The sequence below is a fragment of the Aphelocoma coerulescens genome, chromosome 10, assembly GCF_041296385.1.
Source record: "Aphelocoma coerulescens isolate FSJ_1873_10779 chromosome 10, UR_Acoe_1.0, whole genome shotgun sequence".
NCBI classification, from domain to species: Eukaryota; Metazoa; Chordata; class Aves; order Passeriformes; family Corvidae; genus Aphelocoma; species Aphelocoma coerulescens.
In genome coordinates this window covers 11,950,319-11,966,887 of record NC_091024.1, presented here as the reverse complement: position 1 = coordinate 11,966,887, position 16,569 = coordinate 11,950,319, and the positions used below count along the sequence as shown (strand labels likewise).

At 47.6% G+C, this 16,569-nt stretch overlaps 1 protein-coding gene and 1 long non-coding RNA gene across 4 annotated transcripts in view; both read right to left on the bottom strand.

Annotated features, from left to right (window-relative positions):
- The window catches only part of PIAS1 (protein inhibitor of activated STAT 1), a 51,248-nt gene extending 44,583 nt beyond the window's left edge, over nt 1-6,665 (bottom strand). The window contains 2 exon segments of the mRNA XM_069026244.1: nt 6,541-6,617; nt 6,620-6,665. Of these exon segments, the coding sequence (XP_068882345.1) occupies nt 6,541-6,617; nt 6,620-6,665 (123 nt within the window).
- Nucleotides 6,666-7,669: 1,004 nt separating this feature from the next.
- Nucleotides 7,670-15,792, bottom strand: LOC138116694 (uncharacterized). Of its 3 annotated transcripts, none has more exons than XR_011154305.1 (3): nt 15,536-15,792; nt 12,041-12,240; nt 7,670-7,992 (listed from the first exon to the last, which is right to left on the bottom strand). It is a non-coding gene; the product is annotated as an uncharacterized lncRNA (long non-coding RNA). The 3 variants fall into 3 exon arrangements; XR_011154306.1 differs by having other exon boundaries at nt 12,167-12,240; XR_011154307.1 differs by lacking the exon at nt 7,670-7,992 and adding an exon at nt 8,192-9,353 and having other exon boundaries at nt 12,167-12,240.
- Between the last annotated feature and the right edge of the window lie 777 nt (nt 15,793-16,569).

Sequence of the window (16,569 nt, the reverse complement as noted above, 5' to 3'; positions counted from 1 at the left end):
TTTATATCAGGGCTGGAAACTGGGAAAAAGCACTCAGGATACACCATAAACACGTAAGGCACAGGGAAGGATGTTATCTACAGAGATAAAGGGATGCATCATTTATTAAGGAAGAGCTGCTGGCCGTGTCAGCCTCAAAGCAGGGCAGAGACTGGAACTCCCCCCGCTCCCTGTCCCACTGTCAGACGTCCTTCCCGGGTGGAAACCGGCCACTGGAGCATTTCCTGCAGCCCAGGCAGGCCTGGCTGGAGCAGAGGAGGCAGAGCCCATGCATGTTTATTAGCATGTGTCCAGCGAGCTCATTCCCATCTCCTAACCCAAACAAGGGAAGTTCACTGCACAGCCATCTGCACATGAGGTGACCAGCACTTATCTCTGTCCCCTAAATAAACTTCCACATGGCCACGGAGTCTTTGCTCTGCTGCAGAGCCCAGGGCTCCATCAGTCCCAAGCTAAGCCTTTAAAGGCTCCTTTTCCTTCTCATTAATTATCATGCCACTTCCCATATAAATCTCTCGTATATCATCTCCTATAGACATGAGGGTCAAGCTTAGGCTGACCTCTGGTCTAATTGTACCCTGGCTTTTCATTTCTTTGTTCCCCATATTCCAGACAAGCCCATAATACCCACCCTCTGCTAACTCCCACTCTTCCCTAGCCTTGGAATCCCAGCTTCAGAGCACTCTGCTGTCCCCCCAGTGCTTGCTAACACAACAGACCAGCAGAGACATCCACAGCCAGCCCTAATCCCAAAAGGAGAATAAGATTAAGCAAATTGCTGACCAACTCCTGGATCAATACAGCTGCACCAGCCACGGGAGCCTCAGCCAAAGAGGCAGAAGAAAAGACAATACAGAGGTTTGAACCACAGCACAGGGAGAACAATAATATCCTGTTAACCTGGTTTCACGGGGTTCTGCCTGCCACTGAAAATCTGCAAGAGCAGAACAAGGCCTGATAAAACCAACATCTCCTGGCCCCATCCTCAACTCCATATATTCTCAAAGGTTTAATACCTTCTAGTTTGTCTTGCAGCCCCCAAGCTTTTAATTCACTTTGAAATAGTCACATTTTATGGCAGCGACTATGTTTGAAATGGCTTTGATAGCGTTGAGTAAAATTACAGAAATAAGCAGTCTTTTGTAAGCTCCTTTCTCCTCCTCATCCCCCTCCCTAGTAAAAGATTCTACTTTTAAGAAAGGCATTTGTTTCCCTGAACAGACTGCTATTGAAGGTACTATGTGCAACTTCTGCGTCATAAAATCCAATCATCTCCACTTTAAAAAGCCCAAACCAACGCTCTCAGCACTTACTGGTCTGCACAGAGCTGGACCAGTGACAGAGCAACGAGGCAATCAATATCTGAGCTTCACTGAGAGGATTCCAAAATCCAGCTGCCCCATCACCTAAAACGAACACTTCCCCTTTTCTCCCCCACCAAGAACAGATCAAACATTTCTGTGATTCTTGCAGGCACAATTCTGTTAATCAGAGGTGAAGGGGGACAGCACAGGCTGAGGCAGTTGAACTGCACAAGACACACAAGGTATTTACAGACAAGTTTTTCACATAAAAGCCATGTTTGCATTCTTCTCTGAAATCCGGGGTTTTCGAAAGGCTTTTACTACTTTTTATGGAGGGTGATAAAGCCTCGTTTTCCATTAGAAGGGCACCTGTAAAGCAAAAGTCTCTACACTGGAAGCACAGCAGCAAAACCAAACATTTCTGACACAACTTCAGGTCTGTAGGTGAAATTCTTGCCTCATGGAGCCAAAGACCAACGCTCTGTGTAAGAGAAAAGCCACGAGAGATCCAATCCATTCTCCAGCCACAAATCCTCTGGAACACTGAGTGATCCAAAAATTAACCCTTTCAAAATGTTGATTCTCAGCAACCAAGGGACTATTGCTTCAAATTCCATACTTTTAGCAGAGTCCAATGAAGGCCACTGGATGGAATCCACCAGCCCAACTCACTCTAAGCTTTAGGACAAACAAGGATTCCAGGAGATGCTCCAGAGGGTCAGCCCCCAACTCACTCTAAGCTTTAGGACAAACAAGGATTCCAGGAGACGCTCCAGCGAAAGGCATCAGGATGGGAAAGGGCTGGGGGTATCTCAGAACAATTTACAGGCAGCACTCGGGTCTCAAGTGCCTGAAGTTCTGTTTTGGTTTTCACTCTAATGGCACTACAGAGGGAACTGATGAGACATTGATTTCTCTGAGAAGAGATTCCAGGAACTCGATCCCACGGTGCCAAACACATTAGCGACAAGTCTGCCCTTCCCTGGCCTCTGGTGGATGCAGGGCAGGGTATAAACCACAGCACTCAGAGGCTGCATCCCTATAAATAACTTCAATATCAGAGGTATCTGAACTGTCCACACCCTGCTCCATGGGATGTTTTTAACTATTTGTCTTGTGTGCCTGATCCATGAGCATTCTTATCAATGGCCAGGCAGTCCTGGGCACTTCCCCTCCCTGCAGGAACACTTTTCTCATGCAAGAAACCTAAATAAGATGCATCTCGTACCTGCTTGTAACTGGAATTTCTAAATATCTTTATAAGCAAAAGAAAAATGATCTGTAAATCAATTAAAAACAACTGCGACGAAATGCTGGTGCTGATACCTTCCTCCCTTCCTTCTCACAAGAATTTCACTTGCACAGACTCACAGATCCTTCCAGGATGGGGAAGGTTTATCCACAAGTGCACTGACGCTGTATTTATGTGCACGCGACAATCTGCGGTTTATTGGCAATAAAAAGGGGTTATGGATTGGAGCTTCGACAGTTCAGCTGCCAATTTTATCCCTCTGATACCTGCAACCCCAGTGTTGATGACCAAAAGCTCAAAAGAAGATACCCAGACCAAAAACCAGTTAAAAAACCAATTCTGCTGACACACACCAAATTACAGCGCGAACGAACGTAATCCATGGAGTCGGTAACAATGAAAAGCAGATTACATTTACTTTAATCTCAGCAACACGCAACCCCAGTAACTTATAAAAGGATTAAGCAAAAATAGTTCATAATGCAGAAGTGTAAAATTCTAACTGAACACTGAAGTAGGTAGATTACACTTATTAGAACTGGGGATGCAATTGCACAGGTCCATTTGTCACTGCTGTCACTCCCTGAAAGCACTGCTGTCCCCCTCCAGAACTGCTTCCCTGGATTTTGGGGAGGGGTATTTCCCAACTGAGCATTTCTAAGTGCCTTGTTTTCCTCACCATTGTGTGGAAATGCTGTGATGAATTTTCATTCAAACTCTTGGCTCACTTTTTTTTTTTTTTTAAGTATAAATTATGTCTAACAAGAAACACACCAGGGATCTCTTCAATCCCCAAAGGCACTTTCTTAAAAGGAGAGAGAACAAAGGAGAAAACCTCCCAGCATGTGCTTTCCAAACCAGCTTCTTAGGACAGTATCAAGAATGACAATACTTGAACATAAGCTTTTCTTTTTCATTCTTTGATCCATGTTTAATTGAATTGATTATTGCAAACTGTGTAATGATTTCCAAAATGCTGGAGTAGAAGGCAAAGATCACAACAATCTAATAACCAATTTAAAGAGATGTAAGAAATATTGAAGGAAAGATTTAATCACTCAAGTATACTCCTTCCAATTAGAAAGAGCTTTAAATAGCTTACCTTGAGATAAATTAGAGTCTGTGTGCAATTAGACAGGAATAGTAATTAAGATCAGGAAAATTCACATATACCTCAGCCTCAGAGTGAGGGAGAACTCTGCAGAAGAACAAACTTTCCAGTTACCTTCTTTCAGCAGCAGAAAGGAAAACATACTGCTTCAATTTACCCAAACCTTCCCGAGTCCTGAGGAACTCGGTAACCTCACAAGTCTGGGATCTGCAAAGTATGTTTGATCTTATCTGGTTATTGTTTTTCCAATAGAACAAACAATCCCAAATGGGGCAAAAAGGCTGAAACAGTCTTGCTTGTGGTAAGAAAATACATTACAGGAAGGGCAATTTCATGATTAAAACTCCATGAAAAAATGTGGCAAGGAGGACTGACCACTGTTTTTCTGGAGGGAGCAAGAACTTTAATTTTCCTTTGGCAATAGCACCCATCATATCACATTCCCTAATTCCCACATGTGACACTCCCCACATGTAACCCCCGGGTTCTTTGCACAGGAAGGCAACAAAGTTTTAGAAACTTAAGCAAGTTTTTCTGACAAACTTTTTCTGGCCAGGCAAAAGAGTCCCTGCCCAAATACTACAGTTGATTTCAGTTTTTAAAAGTCACTAAATTTGAAATCAATCCCATTTGCTAACTAATCAGAGGAGAACCATAAAAGGTTTTACCTAAGAAAATTAAAATAATTAAAGGAATTCACTGGCCATTCTTCAAACAACAGAGTCTTCATCACAAACTCTCCCTTAGTTTCCTTTCAACTCCCAAAAACAGAACTTAAAAGCATGTTTTCTGGGGATTTACTCCCGCTTAAAAAATACCCAGTGCCCCCAACCACGATGTCAGAGCTTTCCATGAGCCAGATTTTTCCAAGGAGCACTCACCTCCTGCAGTACCTCAGGACCAAGCCGTGCTGTCCTGGAGAGCTGCAGGGTGACAGCTACAACCCCAAACAGGAGATTTTGTGCCCCCTCTCCTTCCTGACAGAGCAGCACTCACCCACACACCTTTTGTAATTCTATGCAGTCTAATGACACTCAGGAGAATGTCCTGAGGTCTTCAAAGTATGAATTTATGAAGCAACTGGTTTTTTTCTTATGCAAACTGCCGAGCTCTCACAGCTACAGGAAAAAGCCCAACTGTTCATAGAGTGCCATCCTACAGTCCCTGCCTGCAAGTACCACTCCATAACCTGAGCAGAAAATTGAAATTGAGAATAAAATAGTCAGTTTGGCATTTACCCTCCACACCCCTGAGGCAGCAATGGCACTTTAGGAAACATGAATTTAAAAAATTGTGATTTCTCTCTACCGGTTCTCAAGAAGAAGACTTCAAAGAGCGATCAATTAAGAGGTTTGGAATGACTTTATTCCCTATCTCCCATCTCTTTTAACTCCTTTTGAGTCAGTCTTGCTAATAAAGGCATCACATAAACCCAAACTGGCTGCTGTGCACCCCGCAACTCTCAGAGTTAGCTACCAAAACACACTATTCCATTTGCCACGCTACAATTAACAAAAGTTGAGCGCTGGAATCACATCTTAACCCTTTGATCTCGTTATGCGGGAAGCACAGTTTGAAAAGAAAAAAGGCTTAAGGACTACACAGCTCAAGCAATACAATATGGTCTGAAGATACCCACAGAAACGAAGGCCAGAGGAGGATTTAAAGGAGGATCTGAAGGGTCCCGACCCACAGAAGTCAGAACACACTCAAGACTTTATATTTCTTTACCTGCTGACAGCTCCTCAAGCATCTAAAAATGAAAGCGCACGATACCTTTGATACACAGAAAACTGAGATCTACCAAACCTCTAGGGAAAGACAAAATATTTCCTTAGTCATACTTGACATATTCGGTAGTTTATGTTGCACATTTAACACACTTGTACACATTTAACATCCACCTGATTTGTGCCGTTCACTCTATGAACTTTAAAGGAGGAGGCAGGAGCCCTCCGGGTGAATAACGACCCTGTGACAACTGCAAGGAAACTAAAACTTTTACCACCCTGCTGGGTGTGCAGGGCACAGTCTGCACCCACACACGGCCTCAAAGCGCCTGCAAAGTTTCGGGGGGTCTTTTCCTTGGATTGTTGTGCGTGTACACAGCGGATGCCCCACCACCCTCTATCCTACGAGTGCTGTTCCTCAGAATTGCTGATTCTTTTGCGCGCTAGGAAATCCAAAGTTCCGCGGTCGGCAGAGCTGCTCCCGCTCCTGCCCCCCGGGTGAGTCCCCAAAACCCCCCAAAAATCCCCCAAACCCAGCGACCCCCGCCCGGGGAGCGCCGGCCCCGCTCCGGGGTGGCTCGGAGCGCCCCATTTCCATGTGTTTCGCAGGATGACAGGGACCGCCGCCAGCTCAACACCGCGGAACTCCTCCACATCTGCTTGTGACGTTCTTTATTTACCCGAGGGGCGGCGAGCCGGGCTCTCCGGCGCGGTCCCCCCGCTGTCACCGCGGGCGCCGCCGCTGCCGGGGGTCGCTCCCGCCGGACTCCCCTGCAAACTTCGCGGGGCGCCGGGGCTCCGTCCCCCGCCCCGGGAGCGGCCGCGCCGCCCCGCGCCGGCACCCGCGGGAGCTGCCCCGGCCGCCGCCCTCAGCCCGCGGCGGCGCGGCCCGACCCGGCGGGCGCGGAGCGGAGCCGCCCGCGCTGCCCCGGCTGCCGGCGGGGCCGCCCGGCGGAGCGCGGCCGGCGAGGGGGGGCGGCGAGGGGAGGCAGCTCCGCGCTCCGCTCCCCGCCCGCCCCGCCCCTCAGCCCCCGCTGCCGGCGGGGCCCCGCCGCGGCCGCCCCGGCGGGACTCGTCTCGCCCCGGGCCGGTCTCGGCCGGGGCCCCGGCGGCGCCGCGGGGGGACCCGGAGCTGCGCTTTACCTTTAGTTCCGCACTGTCCGCCATCTTGCGACTCTGCGCGCAGGCGCAGTGAACCCCGCCGGGACACCGCCCCCCCCCGCCGCCCCGCCCGCCCGCAGCGCGCAGCGTTTGAATCGCGGCGCCATTTTGTGCCTCCTCGGGCGGGGGGTCCCTGCCGGGCAGCGCCGGCCGGAGCTCTGGGCTCGGGGCCGCGGCACCGCCCGGGCCCTCGGCGGGGTTCCCGAGCTGCCCCGGGGACACCGTGTGGCCGCCGCCCTGCCCGCAAAGTTTCGCCCTGCGCAGCGCGGCCCTCGCGGTGCCGCCGTCCCCTCTGCGCGCTCCCGGAGGGACCCGCGCCCCGGCTCCCCTCAGCCTGGCGGGGACCCTCCGGATCGCCACAGGGAAGCGGTGGATGCGCATTCCTGCTGTAATAAATATGTTGATTAAAATCGGGTTTTGCAACTCCGCTTCCTGCTGCTTAATCCGTGGGTTTAAGACCTTTAGGAGCCGAAGGGGATGGGGTTGGGGTACCTCTGCGAGTGCGGGGGTAACCTCCGGCTCCTGGTCCGCACCAAGCGGGAAATGATGAGTTTTATTTTGGGGAATTACAAGTTTTATTTCCATGGGGTGCTGCGAACAAGTTCAGGGAATCATCGTGAGCTTGCCCGGGTTTTCCTGTTACCTAGGAACAGCAGTACAGGTGTTTTAGGAGTCCTAAACAGCAGGGATTTGAGATCAAATATGCTCATTTCATGTCAATTTTGAGTAAAATTTGTGTTCTTCCAAGAGCAAACCAGATAGTGCAGAGGGGAAAATAGCTACCAAAATTCTGCCTGACAAGTTGATGGTGTCAGTTGTGAATTTGGGTGGATAGAATATTAGTATTTAAGTCACTATCGCTTGATTCAATTTCTTTCTACCGTGTGTTATTCTATAAATATAGATCACCATGACAATTTCTCCCTTGGCCTTCATCTTAGTCCACAGAACAGGACAAAGGAGACAAAATTTCCTACTTTTCCACAGCTGCCGTAAAATCCATCATCCTACATTCAGAAAGCGCTCGGATTATGGGCACTGAAAGACAAAATAAAGCTTTAATGTCTCAACTGTGCAGATTAAAACAAGGCATGCTTGGTTCCGTGCAGGGAACCTGTGGTAAGATAATCATGGGTGGTAATTACAGAATTAAAATTTATAACATTTGACTCAAAGGGTTACCCAGGATTTAAAATTAGGTAGTTTGTGTTGAGGGGAGAATGGGACAGAGATGTCAAATGTCTTTGAGGAGCTTTTCGATACGATGCTGTTTATTGGTAAGGATATTTATATGAAGTCCTGATTCCCTGAACGAAGAAAACTCATAGTAAGTAGGGATGACAATGGAATCATATCAGGATGTGTCACATTCCATCGATCGGGGACAAAATTCTATGGATGTTGACCAAGGTGGGCAGACCACATATGCTTAACCTAGAAAAGGAACATATATGCATTGTATGTATTCAATAAATAGCTTTCTGATGCCATCCTGGTTTTGGTAAGAATATATATGAAGTCCTGATATGCTGAGCGAAGAAAACAACTCGTATCTCTTTCCAAACATTTCATTTCCAAGCGTTTCACCCAGAAATATTCTCCAGACTGACAGAAAATTGGGGGCACTCCTCGCTGACACCCCTCTTTTTCTTTTCCAGGCCATGCCTCCATCCCATTTCCATGGATGCCCAGAGTCTGCTGTTCTTGTGGAGTTCTGAGACACATCAAACGAAGCATTCAGAAAATGAGCAGCAATTAGAGGAGGCTGATGAGCAACACTCCGATACTCTGGCTTAATCCCGCGTGTAATGAAGACTTATCTCAGTGTCTGCAACGCTGGTTTGGGGAGGGGGCAGGGTGCTCGGCAAGACAGCTAAAAACATAAAAGTCAGATGACTCCAGCACGCCCACAGGTCCCATAATTAGCCCGTCTATTTCAGTGGCCTGAGCCAGCCCAGTGGAGAGCCCTTCCTCTGAAATGATTAAATATGTGTAATAATCGTGATCTAAGATGATCAATGAGCTTGCGTCAAGCTGAAAGGATTTGGCAAAAAAGATCTATAATTGTGTGAAAGCAAATGCTTGTTTTATTTCAATTACTTTTTTCCCCCTGAATGAGGCTGCTGCACAGCAAACAGTTTTTCCTCTGCTTCTTCACTTCCTACCAAATTCAGTGGGATGTGGACATGTGCTTAAAGTGTTTTGCTAAATCATGGCATAACACTATCAAACTTGACACATGGCCATAAACCACAGCGTCCTCTTTCAAAACTTGCTTTAAATAAAACAGGCTGAGAATGGCTTCGGCTGCATTAAAATAAGGAAGCGAGCTAAAACAGGGGATACAGAAAATCAGGTTTAAAATGGTTCTGCCAGGGTTTTTACAGACAAACCTCATCCAGGCTCTTCGTTTTGTCAGTTTGGGCTTTTTGATAGTCGCTCCCTTTTCAATGCAGAATATACTTGAGCATGAAGAAGGAACTTAATGAGAAAAACAATCTGCGCTTCTATTTTTAGGCTATTATTTACATGTAATGAAATTTTGTTCCTCTCTACTCCCGAGACTCAGATGATGGTTTATTGCCAAAAAAAGCCTTTGTCAACACACAGTAATTTCCAGAGGTGCTCTCAGTGGCTCCAGCTGTGGCAGTGATGGCAACACTCAGATCTGTCAGGGTTCTCCATTTCCAAAGGAAATACAGGGATGCAACTGGAGTAGGGGAGAACACCCCCAAAACACTCCTCCAGTTGTCCTGCTTCTGAGCTAAAGCTACAATATTTTTAATTTTTAACCTCTGTGGAGAGAGAAAATGAAAGATCAAGATTTCCCTCAACCATTCAAAATTTCAGTATTTTCAGGTCCCAATTTTCAAAAGTTACATTTCCCCCTTTTGGCCATATGGCAGTAAAAGAAATGACCTGAGAATCTGCCTCCCACCCCCATTTCTTTTATTTTCCTCTTCTGTAACTTCCCCAAAAGTGTCTCATGTCACATAGCTCACGTGCTCAAAGCCATGTTCAGACACAATAATATTTTTTGAACAGATATGCATTTTTTCTGCTAACATGTTGTTTTCATTAGTCCAAGTCTCCAAGAATTTTCCCTCTTTGTCTAATAATCCAAACTTACTCTCTGCTTAAAAGTAATACAGGGGCATTTCTGAGCCTGAATAGAACTTATTTAATGATAGACTCTCAGTTAGAGTCTGTTACTTTTTCTTGATACAAAGCATGGCCAAGCCATTAAAATCCCTTTATTGCTGAGGTTGTTGCAGGCATGAAATGTGTGAAATGCCCTTTTCTGAGGGACAAAAAGCAGTATATTTTAGTGAAAAGTACTTGGCTGCAGGAGAAGACAATGGAGTAGCCAATAGCTGATAAAATAAATCCATTTTTGTCTTTATAACAACATACGTGGCACTGCTCGATGTGCTGAGCAGGAAGTTCGTAGGGAGTGACTGAGATTTGGCTGGCACAAACATCTCCCCCGAAATCCACATCCAAGAGCAATATTAGATCAAATTATATCATATTATGTTTCCATCCTCTCACAAATTGGGGCCAAACAAGGGCTGCTACCTCGAAAAGAAAATTTCCTGACAGCTTTGCTGCCTGTGTTATGACAATTCCCAGAGGGGGAGTTAAAATCTGAAATCAGGGAGAGATCCTGGACCATTTTGGGAATGTCACCTCTGAGCTGTGGCCTAGCAGCAGCACTGCACTATGGAAAGCACATGCAAATGAGTTTCTGCAATCCGTAATTACGTGAGAGTGTCACGGTGTGACGCATCCCTCATCTCCCCGCTTCCTGTTGTTTCCCTTCTCCAGTATCATGGCTCTACTCACAGAGTAAGGTTTACACCAGCGAGTACTCACAGCTGCCGTGGCCACGGCACCAACTCTCCCTCACTGCGATTTCTGCAACTCTTCACCAACACCGAGTTGCTCTCCTCCATTTGTGAGTGCCCGGTGCACTCAGATTGCATTCCCAGCCTGGAATGACACATTCCAAGCGCGGCTCCCTCCGCGCTCCACAGCTCCACAAAGCCTTGCAGCTGTGAGACAATGGCCATGGGCACAACAATCAGCCCATTCTTTCCAAGGATTTGCTTCTCCGTTCCTGCCCCAACTCTCGGGATGACGTGGGGAATGAGATGAACTTTGAGGTGCCTTCCAACCCAAACCATTCCAGGATTCTGGAAGCTCATGGGGGTCTGGTTTTGTACTGGGATGAGGTGTTACGGGCAGCCCAAGGGAAGGTGACAGCACTTCCCTGGCCTTGCATCCACTTTATCTTCGTTTTACTCACCTAAAATTAACTTTTGGGACTTTTCCCTGGGAAAACTGCCCCTGTTGGGTGGATCTGCTCGCTTTTCTACAGGCGTTTGCTTGAATTGTTGTATTTTTCCTTTCTTATTTTGAAATTAAAACTAGAATAGTTCTCTCTCCGAGAAGAAATGGTCATTCCTGAGATATTCATCTCCAGTTGTAAAAGCATTTCCTTTGGCCGAGTTAAATCCACTTTTTTTGTCAACAAAATTCCATTTCCATGAATCACAATTGGGATTTTTTTTTTGGTCATTAGCACCCATTTTCATAATTTGTGGATGCAGTACAAGAGGAAAGAGTAAAAAGCAACCACAGCAGGTCATGGGGAGCCGAGAAATTCTGCATCAAAGCCAGGAGATACTTTAAACATCAGATCCTCCAGAAGCTTGAAATTGGCCAAGAACTATTCAAACATGAGGAGAAGGCTACAGAAAGCTGCATTTATTTCCAAAATATCATCACAGAGGTGAGGGAGGCTTTTAATTACACTCTACAGACTCAAAGCATCAACAAACCCAGGGTTTCACTGGGAGAAGCTCTTTCATTCCAATTAAAAGTGATTTTTTAAGGCCCCAGTGCTTAAGTCAGAAGTTGTTTCTACAGATACTGAACGATTCTCAATAAGCAAAGTGTGTGGTAATGAAATAAATAAAAATAATTCAGGTGCTGTGTTTCCCAGAACATGGAGAGCGGGTCCTTGTTAGGATGTCCCGTGTTATTGCCCCATCCCTCCACTCACAGAGTGCCTGTAAAACACTGACAATTTCATATAATCCAGATTTATATCAATTTTTCACAGAGAGTGATCTAGAAAAAGGCCTGTTACAATTCGAATCCCTTTCCTGTCCTACAGTTCCCATTATGGACCACGCGTGGGATTCCTGTAGAACTATAGGAGGGGATTATGCTCAAAACTTCCAGTTCTTGTGCCTGAAGAGCAGGATAAACTGAGAATAAAGCAGCAGCAGCCAGGCTGTGCCCCAAGATGGGCTCAGCTATGAAAAAAATCTTCATTTTTTACCCAATCACTCTTCCTACAGCATCCCTTGAGTCATGGGAGTGCTGCGAATAAAGCCGAGCTCCAGCAGCAAGCAGAGTTCATTTCAGACGGCTCATATGAAAACAACCCAGCTAATTATACTGCAGTAATTACCTGAAAATTATATGTATGTTGTTTTTCCACCAGTCAATACTGCTATTTTTGAACTTCTCATTGTTCTCATGGCCTGCTGGAGTCACGTTGTCTCTAAACCCTCCTTTTGTCTCATCACTCACTCACCTCTGGATGGGGAGGGTGTTTTGGGAGACGTTTCACCTGCAGCATGTGCTTTTCAGCTCAGATCTCCACTGGTGCTGCATTTGAGAAAGTATTTCCATTTTAATGGCCTTTTAAATAAGGATTACGAGATTCTGACTCTACAATAGGACTCGAAACCAACATCCCATTAAGATTTCCTCCTGCACATCAAAAATCCTGAAACCTCCTGGGTTCCTGAGTGTGATCGTTGTGATTTGGAAGAGTTTCATTTCCTCCCCTGCCCTGGGTGGGGCTTGTGATCGTTGTCTGGGTTTTTTCTTTTAAGAGCCACCAATAAAAGCACCTGAAACACCTGAGTGTCACACCCCACTCCCAGGAAGGGAATGCTGTCAGGCAACAAGGCTGGGAAAATGGGAGGCAGGAATTTTTGGATCAGTCCCAAAAAACTCCTGCCATATCAGCTGGTTTTGCCCAAAACCATGGGGTGAAATGCACTCAGACTGCCTCCTTTGGGAAATGAAGATGCTGGTAATAACAGGTATCTCCCTGGACTGCTGAGAGGAAATTAATTAATGTTTGGAAAAGCACTTTGAGATTCTTGGATGAAAGATGTTGGAGCTGGAATGCTGGCAACATTCAAATAAGTTGGAATAACGTTAATATTTATTGCATCCAGTGCTTTCATCTTCAAAGCTCTTTACCAACATCAATGAGTTAACAAAGAAAATATTAATAAAGATTATATTTACCCATAAAATTACCCTCCCAAAGCATATATAAATAGAAGTGCCTCCAGTTAAAAAATGTTATTAAAAGAAAAGCTAAGCCCCAGCTCCAGTATCAAGCACTAAATCCCTGGTGGGGCAGTCCATGGCAAACCAACTTGGAACGAGGAATTATTAGTTTATACTTTTAATGAGGCTAATTGGACCCTAGGCCTAATCCAGCAGTGCCGGGAGTGCATCACCCGCTACCAGGGTGAAAAATCAGGATGGCAAAGGAGAAGGAAGAGCAGTGGTTAGAAAATGCCTCTGCTTTGCCAGAGAGGTTGGTGAGCAGGAATTCCAGAATCTGAGGTTGGAAAAGCCCTCCAAGGCCATCGAGTCCAAGCTGTGTCCCATCCCCACCTAGTCCCCAGCCCGGAGCACTGAGTGCCACATCCAGGAATTCCTTGGGCACCTGCGGGGATGGGCACTGCAGACCTCCCTGAGATGGCATTTCCCTGTGCAGGAGGATGTTGTGCCTCAAAGGGTTTGTTGTGTCTTTGGGATGAACTCGGGGAAGGGAGGAACGCTCTGTTCCATGGGAGCGAGAGGCAGAACCCGGGGGAGTTCCAATGTATGGAGCTCAGGGCAGCCCAGACTAAGCTATCCCAGTGCAGCTCCAAGGAATTGCACACTCCTTTTTCATGCTGCAGTATATTTTCACTGGCGCAGGCAGAGCTCTCCCATTATCACTGGGAGGCGCGGCCCAGCAATTTACGGAAAACCAGTAAATGAGAGAGCCCTTCCAAGCGCGTTATCGGCATTGATTTCAGAGCAGCGCTCACAGAACAGCCAGGGCCCTCTCCCTTTGGGCTTCATTTCCCACTCTCCTTCCCCAGCTCCATCTCTTCAGCTGTAAAGATAAATAAAACCGGGGGAAAGCATTCTGTTGTTGTTCCCCCCCCCCCCACGGCCCTTCTTTATTCCCAATTCCACCCATTTCCATAGGTCTCCTCGAGCAGAGGCTCCCTGCGCTGATGGACTCGGATGCATTCCAGCACATAATGGGCTGTAACAGATTTTTTAAAAATCCATGGTGTGCTGCACAGGCTCTGGAGGTCATTTTAGGCAGCCCATCAAGGCCGAGTATAAATATTTCTGGTCAGCGTGTTCTCTGCACACCGATCCGGGCTCTGCACTTGCCAGATGTGCGTGCCACAAACCCAAAGCCGTTCCCTATTTTTTTCCAGGCTTACTGTGAAAAACACCACATTATCTGGGAAGTGTTTTGTAGCCCAGTCTTGTCAAGACTGTGGCTGTTTCTCCAGAGCTGGCTGAAGGCTTTACAAACTCAGTCACACATTAAACTGCCCCAGTTAATCTGCTATACAATGACGGCCAGGCAGAGCTTCAAATATGTTTCGTTTTGGAGAGAAATCAAATGTTACCTTTGGGAAATATGCTTATTATTAGCATTAGACATAGCTTTTGGGCTCCTTCCAATAACTTTGTTGAATTACAGGCGTTTTGTTGCTGGGCTGTCTTTGTGTCCTGTATTTATGGCCATGGTTGGACAGACACCGGGTTTTAGTGTTTCTGCTGCTCCGGCCGCGATCAGAGAGATTTGCAAACATTAATTATTGCCCTGACGCCTCACACCTGGCCGGGAGCCAGGTAAGGGCATATCACGTCTCAGATGTGGGCAGCACATTCAGGCACAGGTAGCCTTTTGCAGGCTAGAGAAAAGCACGTGAGCAGGAGCCAGCGTCTCTCTGAGCAAACACGCCGGAGCTGCAGAAAGCATTTTAACGACAGGCGAGACCGACGGCCAGACAAACAGCCAAGGTCTTTTTCTCACCATGTGATCTTTCCATAATCCTCCATTTCTCTCCTAGATCAACAGGTTCCTCTTTATTTGTCATTGTCAGCGCCCAGCACAAAGAGCCTTTTGTCTGCAGCTCTGACCCAAACACACAAGACCTTTTTTTGTCCGTTCTTGGGCATATGCTTTCAAATGGACTAATGGCTTTCCGAGCTATAAAGCAGAACCTTGACCCCACGAGGGGAGATGGTTGTGTGACAACATCTCCCTGTTTTGACATCATAATTTATCCCTGCTGCAGCACGAGCCAGCAAAAATACTTGAACCTGATCCGCTCCAAAGCTCCTGCTATGGATACCGGCGCTGGAATCGCCAGCAGCTCCTGACACCGGAGCTCGGAGCAGGGAGAACCTGAGCCAGGCAGTAGCTGCCTCTTTCCCTCCTCTTCTACTTCATTAGCGGTGCGGGGAAGTTATCGCACCTCCTTTGAACATCCCAGCAGGAGTCACCCCACATGATTCCTGCCGGAGCCCTGGCGCTGCTTCCTGGCACTCTGCACGGCTGCATCCACGGATGCCGCTCTGCGAAAGCCTTGCTGAGGGGACAAGCCACGAGACAATGAGGAGAAGTTATTTATTTGCCCTGTTTTCCCAGTTTCCTGGGATTTGTCACTACACTGCACTCCAGCTGCCTAATTGGGAAAGGTGGGAAAAGCTACTGTGGGCTTGGAGGAACCTTGTGAGGAATACCCTGCAGGTACCATGGTCTGAAAAGAGTTCATACCCTTGAACTGGCACTTGTTCCGGACTGTCACAGAAACCCTTTTGTTTTCCAATGAAAACAGCTCCGGAGCCAAATTCCTACCTGTCTCTTGCAGGGCGTGTCTCTGTCACATCACGGAGCAGGGTTTTGCTCGAGGTAAACCTGTCCTGGGTTTAGGGTAGGTCAAGGGTGGCTTAGACGTGCTAAGGACAAGGGGAACTAGCTTTTTTTGTTATTATTTCACTTCTTTCACCAAAGATTTGCGTTGACAAATCTTCCTCCCGGAGCCCGGGGCGGGGGGGTGTGACCGGTTTCACTTTGCCGTGCATTTAACGGAGCTGGTGGGGTTGCGAAAGCGAAGCCTCAGCGTTTGCTGCTGCTCCAGATGAGGGAGGGGAAGGGGAAGAGCTTCTTATCTCCCCCTCGAGCCCTTATCTGAGCCTGCCAGCTGGGTGACGTTGGGACAGGGGAGGGGCAGGATGAGGGGAGGACAGACAACATCTCCTACAAGGAAATAAAACTGTGAGAGAAGGGGGTTTCTGCACCCAAAACACCTCTTGTGTCACCCCCTGCTGCAGATCCGGGGCTCAGGGGGAGAAGGGAGCAGCGCTCCCTGGCCCGGAGAACAAGGAGCAGGCTGTGCCCGTGGTCCTCAGCAGGGCAGGGTGGCACCTGCAGCATCACCACGGGCTCGTGGCCCTCGGGCTCTGCAGCAGCACAGGAATATCTCCAAAGAAAAACTCTCCCTGGATTGGCCCTTGCCAACACCACAAACCACCCTTGACACAGCGTTTTTGCCCCAAAAATTGAGCCTGGAGAAAAGCAGGCTCCTGGTAGAGCCTAAAGATGCTCCAGGAGAGCTGGAGAGGGACTTGGAGGGACAGGACACAGGGAATGGCTTCCCACTGCCAGAGGGCAGAGATGGATGGGATATTGGGAAGGAATTGCTCCCTCGAGGGTGGGGAGCAGCTGGAATGGAATTCCCAGAGAAGCTGTGGCTGCCCCTGGATCCCTGGCAGTGTCCAAGGCCAGGCTGGACAGGGCTTGGAGCACCCTGGGATAGGGAAAGGTGTCCCTGCCCATGGCAGGGGTGGCACTGGATGAGCTTTCAGGTCCCTCCAGCCCCAGTCATTCCA